This window comes from Pieris rapae, chromosome 16, assembly GCF_905147795.1.
Source record: "Pieris rapae chromosome 16, ilPieRapa1.1, whole genome shotgun sequence".
Lineage (NCBI taxonomy): Eukaryota > Metazoa > Arthropoda > Insecta > Lepidoptera > Pieridae > Pieris > Pieris rapae.
Window position 1 is genome coordinate 2,254,668 of NC_059524.1, and position 27,474 is coordinate 2,282,141.

The 27,474-nt window shown below is 32.6% G+C and overlaps 1 protein-coding gene across 1 annotated transcript in view; it reads right to left on the minus strand.

Annotated features, from left to right (window-relative positions):
• LOC111003218 overlaps positions 1–27,474 on the minus strand; it is a 220,476-nt gene that overhangs the window by 100,854 nt on the left and 92,148 nt on the right. The window contains exons 3-4 of the mRNA XM_022273619.2: positions 26,141–26,349; positions 16,401–16,536 (exon numbers count right to left, since the gene is read on the minus strand). Of these exons, the coding sequence (XP_022129311.1) occupies positions 16,401–16,536; positions 26,141–26,349 (345 nt within the window). The remainder of the gene's footprint in view (positions 1–16,400; positions 16,537–26,140; positions 26,350–27,474) is intronic.

A 27,474-nucleotide genomic window follows, 5' to 3' on the forward strand; every position in this document is an offset into this window, starting at 1 on the left:
TATTTAATATTTTTAAATTATAATTAAACACAGTTCAAGTCCTTTCAAAATACTACTATAGCATTTACGCTGAAATTCAAACATAGTGTTAAAAACATCAAGCAATCACCTAAATTAAATCAAGCCAGATCCAAAACGTTTTCCACTAAACGTCAGATATCAAATTACCGCTGCAATGCTTTCAACAAAAATCAAAATTCTATTCAATGAATTCGTCTCATAGTAAATCGTGCCAAAAATTGGACAAGTCTAGGACAGGAAACCCTACATCGTGACCTGGATATTGTGAAATGGGCAGGTTTGTGAAGTGGCAGCCTGCCAACCGATGCAAGCCTAGACGTCGCTTACGTTTATTGCATTCACTAAGGTCACAGAATAAATATTAAACGGATCGCATCGAAGACGTAAAACAAGAAACTCTTTGGTAAGTTTTTCTTACCAAAGAGTTTCTTGTTCTTCGTCGAGTCTCTTGATCATGTATTTTTAGAGGATGAGGTGAAATAGACACCAGAAATAGGTGCACTGTTTTCATACGTTTATTAATTACTTTGTTTTGATCCATTCGTTTTCACTAAATAATTTTGTCTTATGTAGTTTTATTATATTTGCTAAAACTTGAGCTATCTTATTTAATTTCTTTACTTTTTTCACTGTGCATTCTTGGAACAGATTGTTTGATAATTCCCGTTTAGGCATTTCTTGCGCTCACCGAGTCTAAATATTTTTTTTCTTACAGTAGTTGATTAAGAGATCGAAAGCGATAAGGCATTTTGTTTATAATATATTTATTTATTTTATTTTTTATTTTATTTATAATAATTCTAATTAATATTTCCGTATTACGAAAACGAAGTGTAAATAAATGTATACGTCGTTTTCGTCTTTTCAATATATGCTTAATTGGGAATTTCCTTCGTCAAAAATGTTATATATTTTTAGTATCCAAAGTAAACTTTATTTCCCCAGTATCAAAGCCAGGTTCGCAGTTATTTAATCACGAGAACTAATCAATTGGTGAATCACTAAATCATCTGCTTATATCTTATCCTTTTGAATAAGCACAAAATATATTTGTAGTATTTGTTATGGAGTGATTAGAAAACAATGCAAAATAAATAATCGTAAAGCAATACAAAACATAATGAAACACCAGAAGAGGCTGGCCATGCGTCATAACCATGAACGGGTGCTACTTGTGGTGACTGGTCGTACTTGAATTCGTGTATGCGGTGATATTAGTTGTTTATACTACGTATTTGCGTGTTGTTCTCACGAGTATGTAATTGCGTGCTCCTATTTCATCATGCCTCCTACTGATAGAGGTCAAATCTTTGTTTTTAATTTATTTTATTATTCTTTATTACTCAAGATGTCATATGGAACATCTCCTTACAAACATGGTGTAAAAAAAACTTGGCGATTAAAAAGAGTGGCGGAGAGTTTATTGCCAGTTCTTCTCTACCGTTCTACGCCCTTGATTTGAGAACTGGCAGTAAATGTAAAATTAGAATCATTTCATTTTTTTTGACGTTTATAAGTGTACATTATGTTACCTGAATGAATAAATGGTTTTTGATTTGATTTGATTTGAACGGTAGTGGGGATTCGTGGAATTCGATTTCTTACTATAAACAATAGAGTAAAAAAATTTTAATTAATACATAAACATCTTAATAATGTTGTTTTCGGTAAAAGCAATTCGATTCCGAAGTTGTAGCCCTATAAACGATGCCAACTTCATCAGCGCTACGAATATTGAGAAAACTCGAAATTGCTTAAAACCGTCAGTTAGAAATTGAGCATACAATTGAAATCAGTATAATGTGCATATCTGCACCTAATAGGAATACATTATATGCTATCTAACCTCAATTAACATTACATGAAAATAATGAACATCACTTTAACGCTCCGCCACAGAACCGGTGATTACGGCTAAAATAATATTTGCGTTAGGCTAAAATTGTACCAGGCTCGCATTTAGGCTTTTCACATCGGAAATGATTGCTTCTATCGGAATAGTATAATAGACTTATGATCAAATATGCAACCCAATTATGGATTTCAATAAAAAATCTGTAATACGTGTAACTGGTGGACTAGTAGGTGTCAGAATAGATCCAATTAAGATTTAGAATGTTCTAAATCAAGTAAGTGAATTTTTCTAGGCAGTTTTTGCCGAGGACCACCACTATGTGCCCAGCTGCCCACTGAAGTATTTCCGAACCAATTCGACTTAGGGTCCTTCAAGAAATGAGCGTACCAATTCTTAAAAGGCCGGCAACCCACTCGCTAGCACTCCGGTATTGAGAGTGTCAATGGGCGGCGGTAGCACTTAACATCAGGTGAGAATATAATTCATCGAGGCAAAATACGATATACCATCCGTATCACCTCGACGTCTGTCGTTCCACAACTGAGCGTTTCTTAAGACAGTTTTGCCAAGCACTACCGCTATGTGGAAACAGCTGCCTACAAAAGGATTTCCGAACTTAAAAACTACTTTAAAAGCCGGCAACGTACTCGCGAATCTTCAGGCAATGAGGGTCCATGCGCGGTTGTATCACTTAACACGGTGAGCCTGCCGTTTTCCCTTGTTAAATACGTATATAATTATTAACAAAAAATCCATCTCTATGGAGACGAACGTACGAGAATGAGAAAAATAATTAAATGTTAAAAAGATTATCTTGTAGTTTGTGTAATAACTTGAAAAATATGAATGTTAGTCATGAAATCACTTTGTCACACCGGTAAAATAAATTTTTTATCTCACAATAACGCACAATATGCATGCAAACAAATATAACTATTTTACAAACTACAACTTCCATGAACAAAGGCGGAAATGCAAGTAGGTAACAAATGTACTTTTTCAAGTCTAATTTAATACCGATGTCTGGGGTCACAATACAATAGATTGTGGTACGCAGCAGGTGCTGGAAAGCAATCCCGTTTGTCCCACTCACTGCTGTGCCCACCGAAACACTAATTGGACAATTTGCCCTGTTAATCTAAGTCGCCAATTTAATTTGTTGCCAGTATACGAGTTTCCGAACCGAAATTGCATTTTGGGGAAAAGAATTGTCTGTTTAGACTTTTAGTAGCATTGTCTGCAATTTAAATTTCGAAGGCTCCATGGCTAAACGCTGTTTGCAATAAAGAAATAAGGACCAATTATGAATCTATGCAATGTCGTTTGTTACAACTGGATTTGTATTTGAAAATGGAACAATTAATGTTGTTGTATAAGCAAATAGATGTGACAAAGCTTTGCATGTGTTTTATTGATTATTGATAATAAAAGTATAAACGTCAATGTTAAGTAATAAAATCAATTAATTAAAGAATTCACCGATTCCTTCTTACTATTTTCTTGCCTTGAAACACTAAATAGAACCATGTATACTGTGGTCTTAAACAAATATCGCTCGCCTCCTTCAATTTTACTCAATGATGATACGCTCGCTAGATTACCGCAATTTTATTTATAAAAAGTTCTATATGCAAACTCTCATTAGAATGCATTATTGCACTATTTTTGAGAAATTCGATCGAATTACTTAAATGATAAATCATATGTTATTTATTTTTAATTATGAGCCTAGTCAGGAGGTTCAAGTAAAAACTTTTTTTGACTGACATAATATGAAGTTGCAAAGTTCCTTATTTTCTAAGTCCCATCTGAATCATTGTAATTTGCATAAAGTATATACACTTTTCCGCACCTTTCCTAGCATTATATTTAAATACTTTTTCATTTTATTTGTTATTGGCGTCTTAATAATTGAATTATTTCGAAAATAGAACACAGAACGCATGATCCTATGGGAAGGTCTATAATTATAAATCACAACCCATTTTTATCTTTGTTAAATTGATATATTTCTTCACAAAGAACGGTAATTAATTTATATTCTTATAGAAAAGTTCATAGGAAAAAATACATGCTCACTCATCTTAAAAGTCTGTTCTGAGTGACGTCTGTTTTATTCTTTTCTTAGTGTCCTGTATTTATGTTGCCACATACATCAAAATCGTATAGAAAATACTACACCAAACAGTATGTACATTTTGAGTGCGTATCTACGATACGCTACAATCCTTATATTGAACCGCACTTGTTTTAGTAAGTAGAGAATACAAGATTTGTAATTCCCTAATGTAAAAAACGTGAAACTAACGCAACGGCCATTGTAAACACAGCCCTAATAAAGAGAAATCCTCGAAGATCCCCGCAAACATCAATTTAATTAAAATTACTTGCTAGAAAAAGTAAAATTGATAGTGTATTTTCAGTCTACGGACGCTCGGAAGTTTTAGTTTGAGAAAACATTGCCGTCGTTTGTTACTTGAGTGGACTACAGTTTTGCTGAAGTAGACGTTGGATATACGGATCCGCCTTTTTATTGTGTGAGATCATGCTTTTACTTATATATAAATTATTTTGTTATTAGAGAATATTTGATATTACCAGTAATAATATTTTATAAACATTTAACGTGTGATAACAACTGATTTACCTAGTCATCGTTTCATAACAGAGTCGGCGTAATAAACTGTATACGTAAATGAAGATAATGAAATCTTATTTGGTCTGGTACTCAAATTTCTGAATCTGTTTTATGATCATTTGTCATAGGTACCTCAAGTTTTTGAGTTTAAGGCAAGCCGATTTCTTCACGATGTTTTAATTCAACGATTCGAGCGATTGTTAAAATGTGTAAATAGTAAGAAAGTTTATTAGTGCATAGGGACTGAACCTACGACCTGAAAAAAACCTAGAAAAAACTAAGACCTGAAAACCTTGGCGATTAAAGAGAGTAAGTAATAATTAAATAAGAAGTGTCTTAAAGTGTCTGAAAAGTCTTAATGAAATAAGAAGCAATTAACGTATATTTCTTTTTTTAAGCTATTGCATAGATTTTATCGCCGGGTTTGAGCGCGGCGACCAAATCAAGAAATTCCATAACAAAAAAAACCTAACACACGATGACGTATACGAGATCAGTGACGTAGCATAAGCGCGGCCCGTGCACGTCTAATATATAGTGTGCGTAGGCGTGTTAGTCTGAGTTTGGTAGAGTGGTAGATTGAATTAATATTAATGAAAAAAAATACACATATGTAATACTAAATAATTATACATGCATAAGTTGATAAAAAATGCTAAGCAATAGCTTTACCGCGGCAGTCCCCCAGTGCCACACGTTTTTTTTATTTTACTTTCATAACTGTACACTGTGTTACATGTATGAATACATGATTTGTCATGACATCAGTGATTTTGAGGTAACGTCCAATGTATACTATTTTTTTTACTGTATAGAAATCTATTAGTTTAGTTTCTTTAATAAATAAATAGATTCTATTAGAGATCTTTGTAAAGGCATTGTAACATTGTTCGTTAAATAATTTTCTAATTAAATCCACGGCTACGGTAGTTTCACATGGAATCTTAAAGCCAAGTTTAGCCGAGAAATGTTGATAAAGTCTGACTGCGTAAAACTTAATCAGAACTTAATAACGACTGAAGGAAATAGAATTTTACTTAAAGCTCTTTTTAATAAAAGTATAGGTCATTAAGGCACAGTTTTATATTACGATTTTCTCTGTGATATTCACTTCTAAATAACAAATTTAAATTGTAAAAAAGTGAGTCTGTGTATGTTATACGTTCTTGTGATTCATACATACATCGACTGCATATTATACATTTCGGGTCTCGATATATATTTAATCTTTTTTTATTACTATACTGGCCCTTAAAAGTGAACAGTACCTCATTTTTTTTTTAATCTAACGTTTTTTTCTTACGATAAAGTTCACAAGGAAAGAATGCGACTTTACATAAATTACAATCTAGCCTATACACGAATTATGGGTAATAAATAACATTTTGTTGACTAAATTTTCTAAACTAGTAATAAAGCTGAAACTAAGGGAACGTTCAATATAACAGTACTTACTTAGTGTTCTATAATATTTTGACACTATGTTCATGTGTCTGAGATACCGCACTTGCACTTATATTCAGTACACTAGGTTTATTAACTCAAAAGGTATTCTTAGTTCTCTTTAGGTGTTTTATACCTTTCGTGTCAAGAATTTGGATTGCCTCAGCATTTACATGGCTATGTAGCCTGTGATATAAGAGTGTCGTGTGAAATGCGATTAATATAATATGAGGCATATATCTATGTCTTCACTGTGTCGTCACTACACTTCACTTCACTTTTCCAGCCGTTTTACAGCTTTTGAAAATAAACACTTCATTTATAGGCCTAAGTGTACGCTGCTATAACATGATTCCTAGTGAAATATTGGAACTGCCTCTCAACAGATTCAAAACACATATTAAAAAAAAATGTGTAAAGGTTACTACACAGTTAATGACTACCTAGAAGATAAAAACGCTTGGCAATAGGTCTAATTAAATTGTTATAATTTGCTTTGTTCTCTTGGAAGTGTTGTGAATGTAATGTAATGTAATGGAATGTAATGTAATGGTGAATGTGGTAAATCACAGAACAGATTGTATTTTATTTTTACTTATGTAACTTAAATGACGTTGTGGTTTATGACATTTTCTTTTGAATTATTGTATGTAAAGGGAGGATAAAACTTGCTGAGTTTCTTGCCCGTTCTTCTCAGAACAAGACCTTCCGGTAGTCTTGCGAACGGATGGCGTAGTTTTGCTCTTTCGCGAATTTTGTAAACGTTTTTGACATTCATAAGCGTGCCTTAAGTCGCATCTAAACTGAATAAATAAATTTTGATTGATTGATTGATTGTGAAAAACAAATTATAAAACTGGAATATATTTTTAAACGATTTGTCCATAAATATAAATTGTCCAAATTAAAACTTCTTAATACGAACAAAATGGCGCCGAGCGCGTGTTGTGTAAAATATTAAATTTTTCCCGTCGGATTGCAAAACTGCGGCCAATTTAGCCTTCGCAGGAACTAAAGTCGATTTTAGTTTTAAATTCAACGTCACAAGTGTGGACGGACTATTTTGAACGTAATTAACAAGTTTCATAACGCCCGAAGCGAAAAACAGAACTTGGTTTAACCAAATTATACTTTTAATTTGTTTATTCATTTATAAGACAAAAGTTTAGCAATACATTCTTTAGGAAAAGTCATGACCTGACTTTTAATCCCTTGTTTTTAAAAGCCTGGCCTTTGGGCCGTTGACAAGCAATAAATAAATAAATCAGTGGCGCTTCAACCTCTTTAGATCTAGGCCTCAGATGCCTGAATCTGTTTTATGATCATTAATAAATGTAATAAGCAAGTAGGTAATCAACCTCATGCCTGACATATTGGTGTCTTTCTTCATCGTACGATCAAATGTAAAATGCGCACATCGAAAGAAAGTCCATTGGTCGCAGATCCAACCTAGGACTGATGGATGAGAGTCACACGCCACTAGACCAACACTAGACCAGTGTCGATAATTTTTGAAACCAAAAAAAATTACAGTAGGATGAAACCCATTAGAAATGCAGGGGAATATGATCAAAATGAAAGGAAAAATAAATTACGGTCGATCCGAGTTCGGGAAGTGGGAGGGGGGTGACTTTTAAGGGGGAAAAATTGTTTATCTTGATTTCCGGCGAAACTACCAGTCCTATGGAAAAAAGTTAAATGACAAAGTTGTAGGTCATAAAAAGATCTACAACTTTGGTATTTACAATTTTTTCGCATAACCTCAAAATTTAGGTGAAAAATTCAAAAAACCAAGTTTTTAGTTTTTTATTTATATCTTTTTTTAAAAGTTTTTTTTTTCTACGAAATTTGGTGAAAACTTACCTTATTATGTCCCAAATATACTGTAATTTATTTGATTAAAAATATTTATTTTTTCGCCTCATTTTAACTTAATATCAAAAAAGCACCCTAATTTTCAATCGAAAATTCTGACGTCAAAATTTCAGCTTTTTTCAAAAAGTTTGGGGGCTTTTTGTTCGTTGAAATATCTACTTTCTGATGGTGTAAAAAAAATATACATTACTATAGGAAATATTATTAGAAAATGCAAAAAATTGAAAAAACCTCAAATTCGAAAATTTTCTTTTAATTATGTACAATTTTGAGGTATTTATTAAAATTTACACTTTAATTACTCAAAAAACGTAAGATTTCATGCTTCATTGATAAACGAAAAAATTGCAAATTAAAATATACTTCTATAATTAACAAACAAATAAGTTAATAAAGTTAATATTTAATAAGACATATACAATATTTTGAAAAAGTTGTAGAATCTTCTGTAAATAATATTTGTAGATGCCTATTTATTGCTGTTTTAAGATAATGTATATACCTGAGTGACCTTCGGTGAATTTTGAATTTTTCTTTGAATAAAGTAAATTTCTCACAAATCACTTAGAGTAACTCAGCCTGCAGGTGTATTTTTAAAAACGATGTTGTACACTACTCTGTATCTCGAATACTGGCTAACGGTTTTTACAGCTGCTACAAAATAGTAGGTATGTAGTAAGGCCCAGACCCTCCTAGGTCCATCCCTACTTCTCAATGAAATAACTTACACTGGGCTAAAATTCACCGAAGATCACTCAGGTATATAAATTATCTTAAAACAGCAATAAATAGGCATCTACAAATATTATTTACAGAAGATTCTACAACTTTTTCAAAATAGTGTATATGTCTTATTAAATATTAACTTTATTAACTTATTTGTTTGTTAATTATAGAAGTATATTTTAATTTGCAATTTTTTCGTTTATCAATGAAGCATGAAATCTTACGTTTTTTGAGTAATTAAAGTGTAAATTTTAATAAATACCTCAAAATTGTACATAATTAAAAGAAAATTTTCGAATTTGAGGTTTTTTCAATTTTTTTGCATTTTCTAATAATATTTCCTATAGTAATGTATATTTTTTTTACACCATCAGAAAGTAGATATTTCAACGAACAAAAAGCCCCCAAACTTTTTGAAAAAAGCTGAAATTTTGACGTCAGAATTTTCGATTGAAAATTAGGGTGCTTTTTTGATATTAAGTTAAAATGAGGCGAAAAAATAAATATTTTTAATCAAATAAATTACAGTATATTTGGGACATAATAAGGTAAGTTTTCACCAAATTTCGTAGAAAAAAAAAACTTTTAAAAAAAGATATAAATAAAAAACTAAAAACTTGGTTTTTTGAATTTTTCACCTAAATTTTGAGGTTATGTGAAAAAATTGTAAATACCAAAGTTGTAGATCTTTTTATGACCTACAACTTTGCCGTTTAACTTTTTTCCATAGGACTGGTAGTTTCGCCGGAAATCAAGATAAACAATTTTTCCCCCTTAAAAGTCACCCCCCTCCCACTTCCCGAACTCGGATCGACCGTAATTTATTTTTCCTTTCATTTTGATCATATTCCCCTGCATTTCTAATGGGTTTCATCCTACTGTAATTTTTTTTCGTTTTTTACTATTTTTGAAGGCTTCGGCACTGGTCTACACTGCTCAAGTAATCTCTTGTTAATCGGCTATTGATTTTATAGAGCAGTTTTTCGTATGTAATGAATATGCTACACTAAGCCCTGTGGTCGTATGTTCGAATCACGGTTGTTCACCAATCAACTTTTGTTTCAGAGTGCTCAATTACCTAGACGGAAATCAGGCAAATAGTGACTTGCGTATCAAAAAACATCTATCAGTTTTGTGAGTGTCTCTACTAATTTTAGGACTTATTTTGAAATGAGATAAGAGCTGAGATTAAACGTACATAACACCCGTACATTCTTACCATGTCTAAATATTTGAATGATAATTCAATAGTTATTTTTCGCAACAAAGCTAATGATCAAATATTGGTATCGCGAACAAAGTAAAAAAATTCTATTTGATGTCTATTATAAGCCACCATTTCAAAAGCGTGGTATACGAATTTTATTTTTAGCACACTTCAATAATATTAGTCTTGTGAAACGACGCCATCTTTCTCTGAAGAGTCTAGACTAATACCTGTTTGTCTATGAGATACTAAGAATCTCCTTTAACAATCATCGTTTGTGTTCTTTTGTTGTTGGTGATTCGTCGAAAATTTGTGCGTTGTGAGCCGAGCCATATGTTACAAAATTTCTTACAGACAGATGGCTCAGCTCATGTTAAGTGATTCCACCGCCCATGGACACTCACACTGACAGAAGGCTTGCAAGTGCGTTGTCGACCTTCAAACATTTGTATCGATCTTTAAAGCCTCTACGTAGAATTGGTTCGGAAATTATTATCAAGACTTTTTTGCTGACACCCATTATAATTTATTAACACTTATTTAATTGACATAATAAAACTTAATCTAATTCATCATTTATTTATTTACATAATATAACCCGTTTTGGGTAATTAGCGTATCCTGTAACATATAGGCCTCTTACAGCTGCTTCCATTCTTTTCTGATGTTTGCACTTCTAGTCCAAGTTAGGCCTCCTCTTTATATCGTTTGTCCATCTCTTGCTTTGTCTTCCTCTTTTCCTTTTCCATCGCGTGGTTGCCATGCTGTAATTATTTCTGTCTATTTCTGTCTGTGTGTGTACATGTGCCCGTTCTAGTACCATTTCAAAAACTTTATTATGAATAATAATAACTAGATAATAATACATTTATTTACGGCAGAAATGGTTTGTTACAAAATTCATCTATCGTTAGTGCTCACACTATAAATTCCTTGTGTTGTAACTAGATAACAATTATTCCGTGTTATATGGTATATGTTTATTTTTTTTAAAGATAGTCCTGGATTGACGGATTTTGAGGTGACACGGGTGGTCGTATTTTGCTTTGACGTCCGATGATGAAACTCAGCTACAGGTATTAATCCAAATATCTGAACATTCAAGATGCATAGCATGCAAGATGTGGTTGCAGCTCCTTACAAACAATGTGTAAAAAAAACTTGGCGATTAAAAAGAGTGGCGGAGAGTTTATTACCAGTTCTTCTCTTCCGCTCTACGCCCTTGATTTGAGAACTGGCAGTAAATGTAAAATTCGATTCATTTAATTTTTTTTGACGTTCATAAGTGTACATTATATTACCTATATATAAATGAATTTTGACTTTGACTTTGACATAAAAATAGAAGCATACAAATGTACAATAGCTTAGAAAATAGAGATTTAAAGCTATATTTTAGCACCTATATGGTAAAAGATACACAACATTTCGTATGAAACAATTAATGAGTCATACTGCAGATTTCCAACTACAGTGAGGCAAGATATATAGCTCTCGTAAATTCTGATAAAACAATTCGTGTAAATAATTAACCCACTCCCGGGTGGCCGTTTGTCAATGTTAGTACTGACTTGTTTAGATTTAGAAAATATAACATTTTTTAGTGTTAGACTTTTTGAATAAAGATGTATAATTTACAGTGTCTAAAGTGGGAGAGTTCTATTCTTTATTTGTTTTATGTACCTTAATTTAAAAAAAATTAAATAACTCTCTCCATAGTTGCTTATCATTTAAAAAAATCAAATACACAACGACACGCAATACTCGTCGAGCGAATTTGCTTATCGTGCCGAAACCACGTACAAATTATTTGAAGAAATCTATTGGGAATGAGAGTGTGCAATTATTTAATCAATTACCACCTCAAATTCGCAATACAGGAGTGTTTGACAAATTCAAAAAGCAGTAAAGATGCATGTTAGAATGAACACAATTGACTAAAATTGTGACGGCTAATGGCGACGTGTATCTCGCTCGTATATATACATAATATTAGTATTAAGTTTCTCATGTAAATAAAATATTTAGTTTTTTGTAATGAGAAATAAAGTTCTTTAAACATTTGTGTGTAAAACGCAGTGATGAAAGAAAGTTAAGATAAACTTATTGTGACTGGCAGAGTGGAGGGCACCAGATCTCAAGCCCTACTCGCTGGGCCTATCAAGTAAAGGCCTCCCAAGTGCAGAGTCTTGCCGAAGACAGGAGAAAATAGAAAAAGATGTGCGGCGCCACTAACTTCGTTTATCTACTCTTCATTTTTCTTTAGAAAAAGTTGTAATATTCTAAATTTAAAACTAAAAACTATTAGCAATTTACAAAATTGTGTATTCAGATTTAACAAAATACATTGAATTAAATTTCATTTATGCCGCTAGAAAAAGCAATTATATTAATATAATAACTTTTGCTCGATAAATATTCACAATTAATATCATAATCCTGAAACGTCTGATATCAAACTCAGTAATTAAATTAATTTTAATCTAAATGATAAATATAACTTTAGAATTAAAAAGTTATTCAAGAAAAGAAAAAGAAGAGCTTAATAGAATAGTATTTATCCTCAAATGAAACAGTTTAATTTATTGTTCTCAGGGCAGGGTGTTCAGTGTGTGCAGTGTTATGAGTTTTTCTATTAATATATAATATTTAATATAAGAATCTAAAAGGTATTTTAACCATCGTTGTCTTATACACAATAATTTCAATTTCACAGGTCGTTACACCAGCACAACAAAGCCTAGGGTACAGGTTATCTAATCCACTGAAGTGGCGAGGCGTGCCGGAAGGAGGCTGTGACATCACCGGAAGTGCTATGGCCCCACCTGCCTCAAACTTGAGGCAATTTGCTACTTTATTGTGCGAAAAGGTTGCAAGATTTTAAACACGAAATGTTTCGCTTTTAACTTCTCTGTGCAATTTTAATTGCTTTAAGATGGCACAAAGTTTGAATAAATGAATGGCTGCCTTAATAAACATCTTTGTTATTGTACATTTTAATGTTAATATAGTTTGTAACGTCTAGTGTATCGGGTTCGATTTCTAGGATATCTACAAATTAAACTTGTGAGTTTCTTAGCCATCTTTGTGATCCATCTCAGAGACTAAATTTGCTAACAACTCACCAATTTCCTTGGTCAGGGGTATGCCTAGTCCCCTTTTAAACCTTATAACGACCCCTGAGGGCTCTTAATAAGACATGCGATTAAAACATTTTTTATTAATAATGATATGAAATTCCACTAGTATCACCTCGACACTAGCCGTTCCACAACTGAGCTTTTTCCAGAAAATTTTTGCCGCGCACAGAAGTATTTCGGAACCAATTCAACTTAGGGTCCTTTAAGAAAAGAGCGTACCAATTCTTAAAAGGCCGGCAACGCACGCGCAAGGCCTCTGGCATTGAGAGTGTCCATGGGGGCGGTATCACTTAACACCAGGTGAGCCTCCTGCCTGTTTGCCCCCTGTTCTATAAAAAAATCTGTGCCTAAGAAGAAAAATACAAATAAGTTTAAAGATATATAGCAGAAAGCTGAGCTTGCATTTTCATGTTATATTCACTTTAGTATTATAAGATGGATTTTGAAATTGTTTAGCTTAGTGAATTTCTCAACTTATATGAGTTATAGGGAAGCCACACGCCCGCATAGTACTCCCGTTTCGCGGAAAAGAGAAAAGTGTGTGTCGTGTAAAGTTTAGCGGCGCCACACGGCAATTTTTCAGGCTTTAGTTGAACTTAAGTTTCACATTTAATTTCTAGCTATGCGTTACAAAACTTTGAAAAAAGCTTACGATAAACATATATTTTAATAAGATTATTCAGAAATAATACAGAGACTTTCAATTAATATACACTAATGAAATGAAAAAATATTTGTCATTTAGAGACTTTTCCTTTAGATTTCCCAAATTAAAAATACAATCTCTAATATTTTATAGATTATTTAATAAAAACAGAACACCATTGTTCTGTAGCTTCAGTATTGAAGCCAATCGTGTTTCTTATATATAAAAGTGTCTCTGTTTTAGGGAGAAAATGTTAACACACTCCATATATTTTCAGTCTCCCATCGACCGAGAGACAACTTTCAAGAACTATAGCTATGCTATAGATTATTTTTATTAAAATAAAAACATAATTAAACAAATCTGCTAATTTGTCACTCTATGTCAAATTCTGTTTTCCGTATCACGAAAAGAATACATAGATTCAGTAAACGATAATGAAGCATCAAAATTTCTATAAATAATAAAAAACAAAAAAAATTTTTTAAATTTACATAATGGACAAGAAAATACTATAATTTTTTTATTCAATCATAATGTAACAATAGCTATATTCAGTCTAATGACATTCTTTGTATGAAAACTAGAATTATAAACGTTTTCAAAGCATGGTTATTGTACAATGTTGGCAAAGTTATAAATCGGATAGCGACAAAAAGAAATGCAAAGTGAACTCAAACTGGAATGAAAAGACGTCATAAACCGGATGCATTGAGGTCTGTTATTGCCATATAATAAAACGTTATAAATAACAAATAGATTTTCAGAGTACATGTTTTTTTTATACAAACCCCTACATAGTAGCTACTCAGTCATGCAATCAGGCAGATCTGATCTTTTTACTTTGCTTAAACTGCGGTGGGCGTCGTGTCTCCCACCGCACCCGGGTGACAACTCAGTATGTGGTTAGTTTAGGTTAGATTACGTACATTTATCACGTCCGCAGAGGACCGTGAGTTTTAACGGATGATGGCACTATGGGGTTTTAGTGGGTACGCACAGTAGCGAGTACCACATAACCCTTCATCATCAGCCAATCGTGCCGCGGGCGTAACGCATATACCCCATGAATACATGTACATACATTTGAACGTACTAACGCACTTCGTAAACCACCTGAGTGGTGCCAGTTCTGCACAACTATTAGGTTGCTTTGGCATTCTATAACGACTAACTTGCTCTCTTCTACTTAAATATCCAGATGAAAAAGCTCAACCATATATAATAATAATAATACATAGTATATCTAGCGCAGCACATTTAGATATTCTTTTTGTTACTTTTGGATTTAAATCACTTAAGTAAATAATGTTATATAGTACATCTAGATTTTACTTCCATATTCGAACTCCGTTTTAGACGTAATTATAAAGAAAATAAAAGATCTGTAGAAGCTTTATAATAATGTTTTATTTATGTTGTATTATTTATATGACATTATATTTATTTATACAAAGGTTTTGCCGTTTTAGTAAAATATAACTATATATGTATATTTATATATTTAGTAAAATATAACATATATCTAAGTTTGAATAAAAATCTCAATAGCTTCTGCTACTAAGCGAAGTCATGCACGTTGTTTAACACAGTATGTCTATTTATTATTCTCATTAATACAATTACTACTTATTACGAAAGGCGAATTTAATGGTACCATCATAATTTTTCAAAATTAGAACACTTTTCTTGGCAAACGTCACTTTGCTTCATGCATCTAGCCGTGAAGCAGGTTCCTTAAAGAGACCATTACTTACCTCACGGCATCCACTCGCTAGTAAATAAACCCGTCTCAATTGTACCCATTTCTCGGTCGAGAATAATGTTTTTGTTTATTTTAAGCTTATTCTGCTAGTGTATTGCTCCATTCTAGATCCATTATTTACGAATCTTACTTTAAATTGTAAAGTCTGTGGTCTTATCTAGTTTAAGAAAGTGCAGTTTTCTTTAAAAAAAATTAACTTGTCTTTTATCGGACGGTTGCGTTTTGTTCTAAAGATAAAGAGTTTTATATTTCTTTTAAAGGATACATAAAAACTACATCGTTGTAATTCTAAATTCAAAATGGAGATAAAAAAAACAAAAGAACTTCATACCATCCGTTACCAAGCCAATCAATAGCAAGCAATTCAGCGTCGCGTTAAATATGAAAGCATACAGAGTCCATGAGTATGAGTTTGTAAACTGTAAGTAGCAACTTTAAGTATTTAATAATTAATATTACAAGTTGGAACCGACAAGGAGCGTTATTAAAAATTTTACGGAATTTTGTGCATGGAAAGTAGAATATAAATACCAAGTTTTTTGTGGTTTACTAAGATGTAAGAATAGATATATGTCGCAGTAAAGTAGTTAAATTAAAGAGTTAATTGAATCTCTAGACAGTTAATTAAAGATCGATATTCAATCAAGTCGCTAGTATTTTGATTGAAATAAAGCAGCGTCGAAACCGTTTAACTATCTGTCTGACCGAGAGCCAGCGTGTTGATTTATAATGTAAAACAAGATGGCGGTCACGACAAAAGCTGATTACTTTTAGAGTCTGTTTTTAGGGTGGTCAAGTCTTTGGTGAGATTGTAAACATGTTTTCGACCCTAAGAGCTTAGAAATTCCGTGTTTCATTTTATTGTAAATAGTTAGGTTTGGTTAGTCTTGTTGCCTAGGAAGGTTTAGGAAACTCGTTAAACGTTTCGTTCACTCACTTTTCTGACGGAACTTTAGCGTCTTGATTGAATATCGATGTTTAATTAACTGTTCAGAGATTCAATCAACATTCTGATTTAACTACTTTACTGCGGCATATACACGACTTCCACGCACTAAAAATTAACTTATTATATTAAACTCACCAACGACATGAATGAAGGCGGACCGAACTTGAGTATGAAAGGAAGGTGCATCAGCCGAAACTTCGCACCGATATCTTCCGGCCAGCGCACGCGTCGCTTCTCGTAATACAACTTGCTGAGATGTTGATCTTGATACCTGGAGTAATAAACAGAACTTTAGTAGTGGTAGTAATACATCATATCATTACCAAATGGTAGAACAATCTAGGTGGTTAATGTACAAATCAAATCATTGTTATTTTTAGCAATCGTTACTGTCATACCTTTCTTATTATTGGGTTCAAATTACATTTATAAATCTACTGTAACAATTAATTTTAAACCAGTAATAAAACCAGAAAAGATTGTCTTTATTGTAAATCTATGGGTGAACATTTTGCTTATAAAACATCGTTTTATAAAGTTACAGTGGTTTTAAATTTTTTGACTCATTTTGGGTTTTATATTGGCACCGATAACCTTTAAATAGAAAAAAAGTACGCGCTTACAACGTTTACATGTCAGTAATGAAAGTTCTTTATAAATTAATTATTACTAAGGTGAAAGTCCCAGTAGATGATCACGTACCAGTATATGCTATGCTATATTCACACTGTTTACACACTGTATACGAGCGAATGATAATATAAAAGAATAAAAAATCTGCGTTTACTGCACCTAAAGGCGTTATGCGTCAGAAATTCCATCTATAGTTGTATTATGTAACCACTAAACGAATACATCAACCACTGGCGTCTATTTTTTCTCACTCTCTCTCAATCGCTCTCTCTTTTCTTCGAAAAAAACGCTGCAGATCTTCGTGACATTTTTTAAAACGTTACCGTCATGTACCTAAAGAAGTTTCACTTCATTAAAATCCCATACATGTTGTATATCTGCTAAGTTATTTACAATACACAAACAATGTAAACTGATACGTTAATCTAATAAATAAGCTTAAACATCAACGTTAAAGTAGTTTTTATCGTCGAAATATGAAGTCATAATATTCCAGGAACATAGGATGTGGTTAGGAAGACATGATATCATTACCGTCCTGTGAGAGCGCTACGCTTGGCTCAACCTTCTCAGACCACCGCAATAGTACTTTGCATTTCGCTTTGAAAACTGCTTAGTGCAATCCTTATTTATGAAAATAATTTTGCCTTAACAACAATATCTAATATATAAAACTGTCACGGTGTTTGTAATAACCTCCGAAATGGGTCGACCGTTTTTCGTGAAATTGTATGTGTACATCGGTTAGATCTGCGAATCGGACAACATTTATTATTCATCCCTCTATATATTAATGGTAATCGGTCCATACCTAATTTTTTGTATTTCAATTGGTTCGATTCCTTGGTTTGTAACTGTATTTTGTAGATCTTGATTTGTTTCTTGGCAGTAACAATTGTTTCTTTAAAAAAAATGTTTTCTTTGGAGGGAATTCCTATTTTTAATTTTTAGAGTAGTTTTTAAAGGAGATAATTTGTTTTTCTTATAGGCAAGTATATCAGCCTTCTATACCTAACTCACGACTTTTTTGGTCTAAAGCATGTCGGCTTCCTAATGCCTGTCTCTCACTGCATGATTAACATTAAAATTCGAGTAAATGCAACAAAAATTCAAAGATCAAACATATTAAGCCTTCCGAGCTGTGTTAATGTACGTATTAATTACTCAAAGTGCCTGTTTGGTCGCAACAGAGTTTAGTTTCAAAGCAATCGAGTCGTAATTAAAGCAAGGTTTTTCCTCCAATGTCCAGTAATATCCTTTGTCCCGCTTCTTTGTATTGATCCGACATTGGAAAATAAGATTGCCATAGTGCTACGTACTGCGCATTCTTAATGATATCAACATTTTGTTCGTAGAATTATTAATTTAAAAGGATATGTTTTACGTTTTATTAATTGTTTTATAATTGTCATCCACATTGAACACAAAACATTATTTATTTATTAAAGGCAAGCTTTTTATAGCGTGGAAGAGTATCTAGATCATAAGTTTACACCAATTCTAATTAACTTATCTTTCCTATTATTACGACATTATATTAATGCTTCTATTGTTCATTTGCATGCCGATTTATATATTGCCGATTGTGTGGATTTTTATGATAATTGTACCAACTTAGCAAATAAACGATTTCATTTAATTTCATTATATTCAGATTCAGATCAGACATTCAAAGGAAAAGTCATATTAAGATTTACAAATACGCAGTACTAATAAGTTTAGGAATATAAAATGAATTGACATTTGTATGATGCCATAAATTGGTTAATTAAATTGATATTAAAAAATGACACTAAAACATCTTTACTATGTGTGCAGATTGTACAGAGAAATGCGTTATTACTGTTGTAAGAACTATCTTCTAGTATCTAGAGGTATTTTTATTACCAAGCAAGTATTTATTGCGTACATAGATACATTTATTTGTACATAGCTGACTCAGAAAGCACAACGTCAGAATTAAGAGGTACTAAAGCTGTGGCAGATAAACAAAAAAAATCAACAAATATTCTTCCAACCACAGTTACATCAAGTTCACTCAGAATGAATTATGTTTATTGATTTTTTGCGTCATTCCCTTTATCTGAAATATTTACTGTGCCAAGAAAATCAATTGGAAAAGCTAGGTAGAAATAACTTGTGGTATTTTGAATAAAAATTTATAATGATTAAAATTCATGTATTATACTTATACTTATATACTTCCACCATTTATTTCCGATATTCAAATAAAGTCATGAAGACAGCTCAATAAGTTAGATTATAAGCTGCTCTGTTAAACCATACATTTTACCGATAAGTTAATAGCTAACACCAATTTATCTGATGACGTTGTAAACATAAAGCTTACAGTAGTACTGTGTGGTACAAAAAGTCAATATTAGATATATATTTGTATTAAAGACATATTCAAATCTTTATTATTACTTGAAATCTCCCCCCTTCAGTTAAATTCTGAAATGAGACACAACGCTCAAAACAAAAATAGAAGATATTATAGACATAGTTAAAATAATTTTACTAAAAAATAAGAAGACTTACTCTTCATTCTGCAAAAGTTTCCTTGTTTTTGTTATAATGTTTCAAAGGCTAAGGAGTTTCTGATTTCTGAAGTTATAATTATGAATGTTAATGACATAAATAAATCCGTTTTAATTATTTCGATGCTTAGGGCTGGTTTTAATTTAAATAATTAAAATACCACCTTGTAAGATATAAAAAAAAAATTAATGACGCTACAACGTTTTTAGATTTGGGCCTCAGTTATCTGTATCTGTTTCATCATCATATTTTGTTTTAGTAGGCAAGTAGGTGATCATCCTTCTCTGCCTGACGCATGCGGTTGACTTTAGGCCGGTTTTCTCACTATGTTTTCCTTCATCTAACGATCTAATGTTTTTTTTATAAATACGGACCCCTACATCCTATCATCCCGTGCCTATCAGGCACGCAATCAGGCAGATATGTAACCAAGTAGCTAAGCAGCGGGAGAGTGTCGAAATCTCCCTTCTTTTTTAAAAAGGGACATTATTAACTTAAGGGGTTGGCGTCTCCCGCCGAGCCCCGGCGACATCTACTCCGAAAATATCGTCATAATATTTAGGGGCGGGTCGAAGCCCGCTGCCTGGCGCTACCCGCTTTAACTCTCATGCTATTATGAGTGACTTGAAATCAAGTAAATCAAGACATACCTATAAATATACTTAATAATTTAAGTATTTATTATTATCCACATATACAAAACAATTCTTTCACTGGTAATTGATTAATTAATTTACATCCTATTTCTTAGTAGGTATTTATAAATATATACATATCTGTGTGTGTGTGATTTTAAGTTCAGTGAAGAAGAAGAAGAAGGAATATAAGAACGACTTATTACGATAGAAATTCCTTAAACAATTTAAGGAAAATATTATATTATAATAAAGTAATAATATTATTCAGCTCTTTGTTTAAACCAGTTCTGATTAAAAGTGTATTTTATTAAACTTGATAATATGCAGCTTAAATTGCTTGCCCTCTGTCGGCTTTAGCTTAATGAACGTTTTTAAGCTTAATTCTAGATTCAACAGGCGTCAACATGAATTAATGGAAATGTTTTGATATAAGAGGAAATTTAAATTAAGGGCTTCAGTAAACATTTTTCGTCTTCTGTTCCGAATCAGCCGATAAAGATAAATACTCAGACACAGTAACTCAAGATCGTTGTGTATTTGAAGATGGAAAAGCTTATTTCTTCAAGAGCATCCTAGGAACTACATCCATAGTTTAGTAAAATAAAAATGTAAAATAAAATATATTTAATATGGAATATAAGATACAGGTATTACTTATTCCACGAAATTACATTTTAATCTGTAGACATCCCTACTCATCGGTAAAGAAGACAGAGGTTGTAGACCGAGAGAAAAAGCCGGAGTAAAAAACTCTCCGTACTCTTATAAAATAGCAAATCATCATACAAAATTAAATAAAATTTATATCACAAAAACCGCAAAAAAATTAAATTAACTGATGCTATATTTAAGTCACACATTAAAAATACTTTAGATTATATAGTATAAAAATAAAGTTAAAATTACAAGTAAAAAAAAAACAAAAGTTTGTTGGTGCAATGTTATGAATTACTTCTTTAAAGTAAATTTAGTTTGCCAGTTCGTTATATGAAATGCCTTGCGAATTATGGAGACATTCTAAGTATCTAATAAGTCTGGAATTTTGATTGTTTCATGTAGTGATGAAATTAGACAATAAATTATTATATGTGTTGTCATGGTCGACTTGGAAAATAACTTAATTTAGTCGTTTGGCACGGGATTCAAGATTGCTGTTTGCGTCATTGAAGTGGTAAAACAACTATTTCGAGTTTAAGAATTTCTGTTACCTGTAAAATAAATATTATTATGTATTAAAATTATTAAAATATGATAACGGAAACCTCCATATTATGTTTTGAGAAGGAATTTCAACATGGTAAGATATGTAATACAATTGAATATATATAGGTTTAATTTATTTACAAATAATTTTAGGTATCAGTTGCTTCTCTAAATATAAGTTATAATAGATTTATAAAATTCTAGTATTACTCGCTCGGCGCAGGAAAGCATCGTGAGGAAAAAGGCAAGCAAACTAGTCATTGCCGTGTGTCAGACTGTAAGACAAACCTTCTTGCCTGTTGAAAGCTAAAAATCATGAGATACAGAAGTCTAAGGCCCCTAAAAGTTTGTTATGCGATTGATTTTTTTTATTCCTAATACATTTTATACATAGTTGTTAGTATTTTCTTTTAATGTCGAGCTAGACGCGGGGACTGTGGGGCTGGGTCTACACTCAATAACCTCTGCTATTCAGAGAGGTTGCGAGACCCCACCCACTAAAAACCTGACCAGACTCTACCGTCAAGTTCCAGTAGGTACGACCGGTTCCCTCCGCTTTGCATCTAATGCCTCCGCTCTTTCAACACAATACATGACATATGTCCGCATAGTGGAAGGCCTTCCATTATTTGTTTATTTTATACATTTAAATACCCCGTATATAAACTTTCTTCACTTTCCTCCACATTTCCCTGAGCAACTTATAACTCGTATCTGGTATATACGTATTAAAACCGCACAAAAGCCTCAACGTAAATATGTTATTAAAGTAGAAACACTAAGAGGGAAAAGAAGTTCGGGGAATGTTACTTTTCTTAAAAGTGCAACGTTGCGGTCCCAAACATTTTAAGAGTTTGTTAAAACTTTGCTGGAGACGCCAAAATAAGGCTAAAACTATGAGAAACGTTTATAAGTTTTGAAAAGTATTTCATTTACTTAAGTGAAAAATAAAAACCCGCAATCTTACAGGGTATATTTGAGGCAAAACTTAAACACAGGCTATGTTTAGCTTTTTCGCAGATGATCATTCCTTTGTTGCTGAGATTTAAATTATGATATTTACTAAACCTTAAATAAGTGTGCGAGCCTCCTAACAATGTGAGTGTCCATGGGCGGCGGTTAATGTAAAGTGACTGTGTACTGTTTGTACACTGTTATAAAATTAAAACAATAAAAAAAATTACGACGAAATTGTTATAGTAAGTTACTCCTTAGACATGCAGTCGCAAAGACTTAATATTTAAGAGTAATAACTACTAAAACAATACTTAATTAATGCCCATCTTCAACCATTTACGACGCTCTCAAAAAATAGTTTTCCCATTTGGTTTAGGATTTTCTTCCATACATGAGCCATGGGAATTGGCCTAAACTCTTTCTTAGTAGTCAATTGGTGATCAGTTTTATGGGCCCGATACACGCCGTTGATTTTAAGGTATACGACGGCTTCCTAATTATACGAGCGAAAACTTACCCACAAAAAAAATGAATTGGTACTATGCCGTGATAGCCAATGCCAATGCATATGCCAAGCATAGTAGCTAATCTTAAATTTCTTTTCATGATACATGCAAGTGGATGACAATCTTTCTGTGCCTGACACAAGGTGTTGTACTTAACTATTCGAGCTAGTTTCATGCGATAATAGAAAATACATTAGTAAACAGACGGGGATCGAAACTACAGAGATGACTTTTGCCTCAGATGATGAAGCCACTAGGTAAATACGGCTCTTATGATCTTCAAATACGATTGCTTCAATGTCATCATTAGAATAATAAATAATGAGGCCGGCAACGCACTCGCGTGCCTTCTGGCATTGGGAGTGTCACTTAGCATCAGGTGAGCCTCCTGCCGGTTAGTCCCCTGTTCTATTAAAAAACATATATTATGATAAGTTAGTTTAGAGAAACACATTGGCGATCCTCTATGCTTTGTAGTGAAAGCAAGATATGTATCGACTGGCGCTTATACGAAATTCAGAGTTTGAAAATGTTGGCCTCTGCCCCAACGAGCCGCAGTCATTTAGAGCCTATTGAAACCTTTTCATAGAAGTGGTAGTTTCACACTTAAAACTGTGGTTGGAATTTTTGCAACTAGCGCTGTATATAACAATATAGGATGCTAGTACATTTTTCGTTTTAATTTCATTTCTTAAATTAGTATACGAAACACAAATTATAAATGTACAAATATATATTATTAAAATTATTTTAAAAGTACATGTTTAGCCAGCCTGACTATTATAAATTTAATTTATTGCGTGTTTATCTGTGTTTATTGTCTTCTATGTTCTGTCTGGAAAAATGTACTTTTTATATCGTAACGTACATCGAACTATATATATACATACAATATATATATAAAGTCTTAATACCAGACTTCTAAAAAATTTACAGTTAAATCAGAAAATACAACACTGAAGTTTTACCATGAACTTAAAGGTAGTTCCGTGGAGTATTTGCGGATAAGATTATGTTACTTTATGATGGTCGATATTTTCATGCAATTTTCTATAGTTATAAACGAAAAATGCAAACTTGTTTTTTGCTTTGCTTTCTCAACAAAATCTCTTTAGTTTCTTAAATATTTTTCGGGGCAATACAGTTAATAGTTAATAATAAATAATGCAAAGGTCATCAAATAGTAAAATACAAAGCTACCCTACCATACATTAGAATCTCGATCTACTTAAGCAAAGAGCCTAAAGAAACACTTTGTATGAACGGATCAAGGAAATTACCCGAATCCCATCCCATTTTCAAAATGATCAAATATTTTTACGTTCACTTTGAAATACTTAAAAGGCACTCATAAAAGAATATATTATCTGTATTCTGTATGCTTAATGAAATACTTTCTACTCAGTCTAATCCACTTATGTAAATTTGAATTAAGAATGCGATTACTTCTTAATCAACAAGAGTTGAACAACAGATTTTAACCTTCAATACATTTTCAAAGTTGTTTCGTAGTTTTATTTTGTCAAGCCCCAAATTTACTTGAAAAATTAAGGCTAGAAGAGAAATTCAGCCAATTCAGTACGTTAAAAGGGTTATCAAATATTCAAAAAATCAGAAAAATTTATATTTTATAAAAGATTTAAGTTACTTAAACAAAATATCAAATCAGATTATCAGGAGACCATAAAAATCACTCCTAGTAATAATATAAACTCTTTTGTAGTTTTTATTTCCATATTCTTTATTTAAAATATTACAGACTCATCTAAGGTTCCATATTCAAATATCTGATGGATAAAATAATGTCCGTCTCTCCAATTTTGTTCTCGTAGATGTAGTCATAAGTAGGCTAACGTTAGTAATTTGCTTCATGGAAATTCTCTAAGGGAGCACTTTGACACCTGTATCACTGAATTAACTAACACACTTAAGTTATTTGATAGAATTTGCATGTTTAATATTTAATTAGTATGATTCTATCTACACAAAATTTAGGTATAATCATACTAGCTACAGTAACTTCATACTAATACAATAAAAACTTATTAATATAAAATAAACATATAAAACCTAAATCTTTGTATAACTTATTATAATATGGGTAGAACATTTTTAATGAATATATATTTCTGTACTATAATAAATATGTATTTCTGTAGACTTTCCTCGAACGCAAGACATCGTCGATATTCAAAAAAAATATCGACAGATCCATCCAGTAGAATTCTTTTGTTTCAAATGACAGTCAAACTTGATCTAGTTTTAAAATTTGTCAAACGATTTATCTAAATTGATATATTGGACCGAGTTCAAGATGAAATTGTTAATTTGATGAAAGCTTTTTTAGGGCTCCTTTTCAATTGAAATGAAAACATCCCACCTTGAGTAACATACGTCATAATAAGTTCAGCTACACTACATAACACGTTAATTTGTTTTAAGAATAAATCTCAAAAAAGGAGCAATTTATACACTGCCAATTAGTTTAATGCCATTTTAATATTTAACTAGATCAACAAGTGACGATCTAGATGTGAATTGTTCTGAACTAATTGGAGTGCTGAGTCCTTTCACTTAATTAACTTATAAGGTGTTTTATTTGAACTTTAATTGGCTCTAATTGGCTTTCATTAATAATTTGAGGAGCAAGGACCATTAGGGTATTGCCAGGTTTCGTCGTAGAATTTGATGTACAGTAAATTATCCTTTTCGTTCGACAGTATATTGATACTTGATAAGGAAAAATTATTGAATAAATGAAAGGACATAGTCCCACGGCGATACTCCGTACTCTACTAAAAATGACTACTTAGTAATTTAACATGAAAATGGACATGAAAATGTTTTTTTGAAATGTTGGCATATTAACGACATCTATTGCTGCTGTGTATTAGAAATATTCAGCCAAAAAGTTTTTTTACGTCGTTCGTCGAGACAGAATACGATTATTCACCAGTATCACCTCGAGATCACCGTTATAAAACTGAGCGTTTTTAAGGCAGTTTCTGCACCGCAACACCACTGATTGGAACCAGCTAGACAAGTATTTCCAAAACCATTTGACTTAGGGAGCTACTTCAAGAAAAGAGCGTTTTAAAAGGCCGGAAATAAACTCGCGAGCCCACTGGTATTGAGTGTGTCCATGGGCGGCGGTATCATCTAAACATCAGGTGAGCTAATGCCCGTTTTTAGTAATAGTCAGGAAAATAATATCTATAGGGACTATCTGTTTCCACCGAATTCTTTCCAGCATCTCTACTAATGTACAGTTCTGAATTTCTAACGATTTCTTTGATTGATCCACCTTGTTATTGAACGGCCATGTGTACAGATTTGAAATTTGAATTGTAAAACGCACAGAAATAGAACTAAACAAGTTAAGAAGACAGATACTTACATCAACATCAATTCCAGGCTGCGCGAAGATTCTCGTAAATGGATATTCCTTGGGAAGATAGCTAAAAAACTCCTGTCGGCCTCTATACCACTTGACACTGTACAGAGTTTCATTGCCCTCTAAAGTCCATTTGCACCCCAGGAGCACTGTGTCACCAAGCTTCACAGCTGATGGGGCTATGAGCTGCACATCTCGTAACGCTATCGTTTCTGTAACAAGGTAAAAATAAATTCATTCATGCCACCTGTAAACAAGTGTCTGCAATTACCTCTACATAGTATACCGTGCCAATCAGGTACACAATCAGGAAGATCTACTATATAATAATAAGATAATAATATAATAGACTTGCCCCCTGTTCTATAAAAAAAATATAGAGAAGCTAAACAGGAGGGAAGTGTCATATCTCCCCTTTACTAAAAAAGGGGCTTAGGTCCGGTGGGCTTCAGGCCAAAGCACACATATAAACCCGGAAAGGGATCGTCGGGATCGTGCTGATACGCTTTGGTGCCAGGCATATATATAGGTTGACGGCTGGTTAACGGCGAGGCGAACGGCGATACCGTGACGATCCCTTTCCGAGTTGATATCAACTCATGTATCAAGTTATGTTGCATCTCCCACCGGACCCGGGAAATCTACTCCGGAAATATTGGAGCTACGTCGAATCTCCCTGGCAGGCCTTCTTTAATTCTTGTACTATTTATCGACGTATGTGACCAATATATGGCAGAACATTTAGAGTTACGCTGTGCTCGAGCAATATGTCGCATAGCCCATCGCCGGATTCCCCATACTCGAGTAGGAAAATAAGGGTATCGTAAGAATCTAAGTATACTAATAGTTTCACTTTGATATACCTATACTCGTATTAAATAATTATTATAAAAACAAACATGTCATAAAGATAGTATTTAAAATACCAATTCAAAATTACATTAAACATTATGTAGTCATTTATATAAACACTTAGCGACAATTAACATTACAAAACCCGCATAACACAATCAAATAAAGAAGAAACAAGTGACACGAACATTCCCGCAATCCCTTATTTAGCGAATGGCAACAAAATTCCGCAAGCTAGCAATCAATTTCCCCGTGTTGGCCACATTACACAAGCATTTGTCCGAACGCCGTATTTTTCTTTTACCGCCATCACGACGTATATTAGCACGAGGCCGACCCACTGTCAGCGGACGAAGTTTATGTTTCCTAAATTAATCGATTCTCATCTTTTAAATGTCTATAAACGTCTTTTGATAATGTTATTGTTGAAATATGTAGAATGAAACGTTCGATGTTCGAAACTTAAAAATAAACTCATTTTCGAC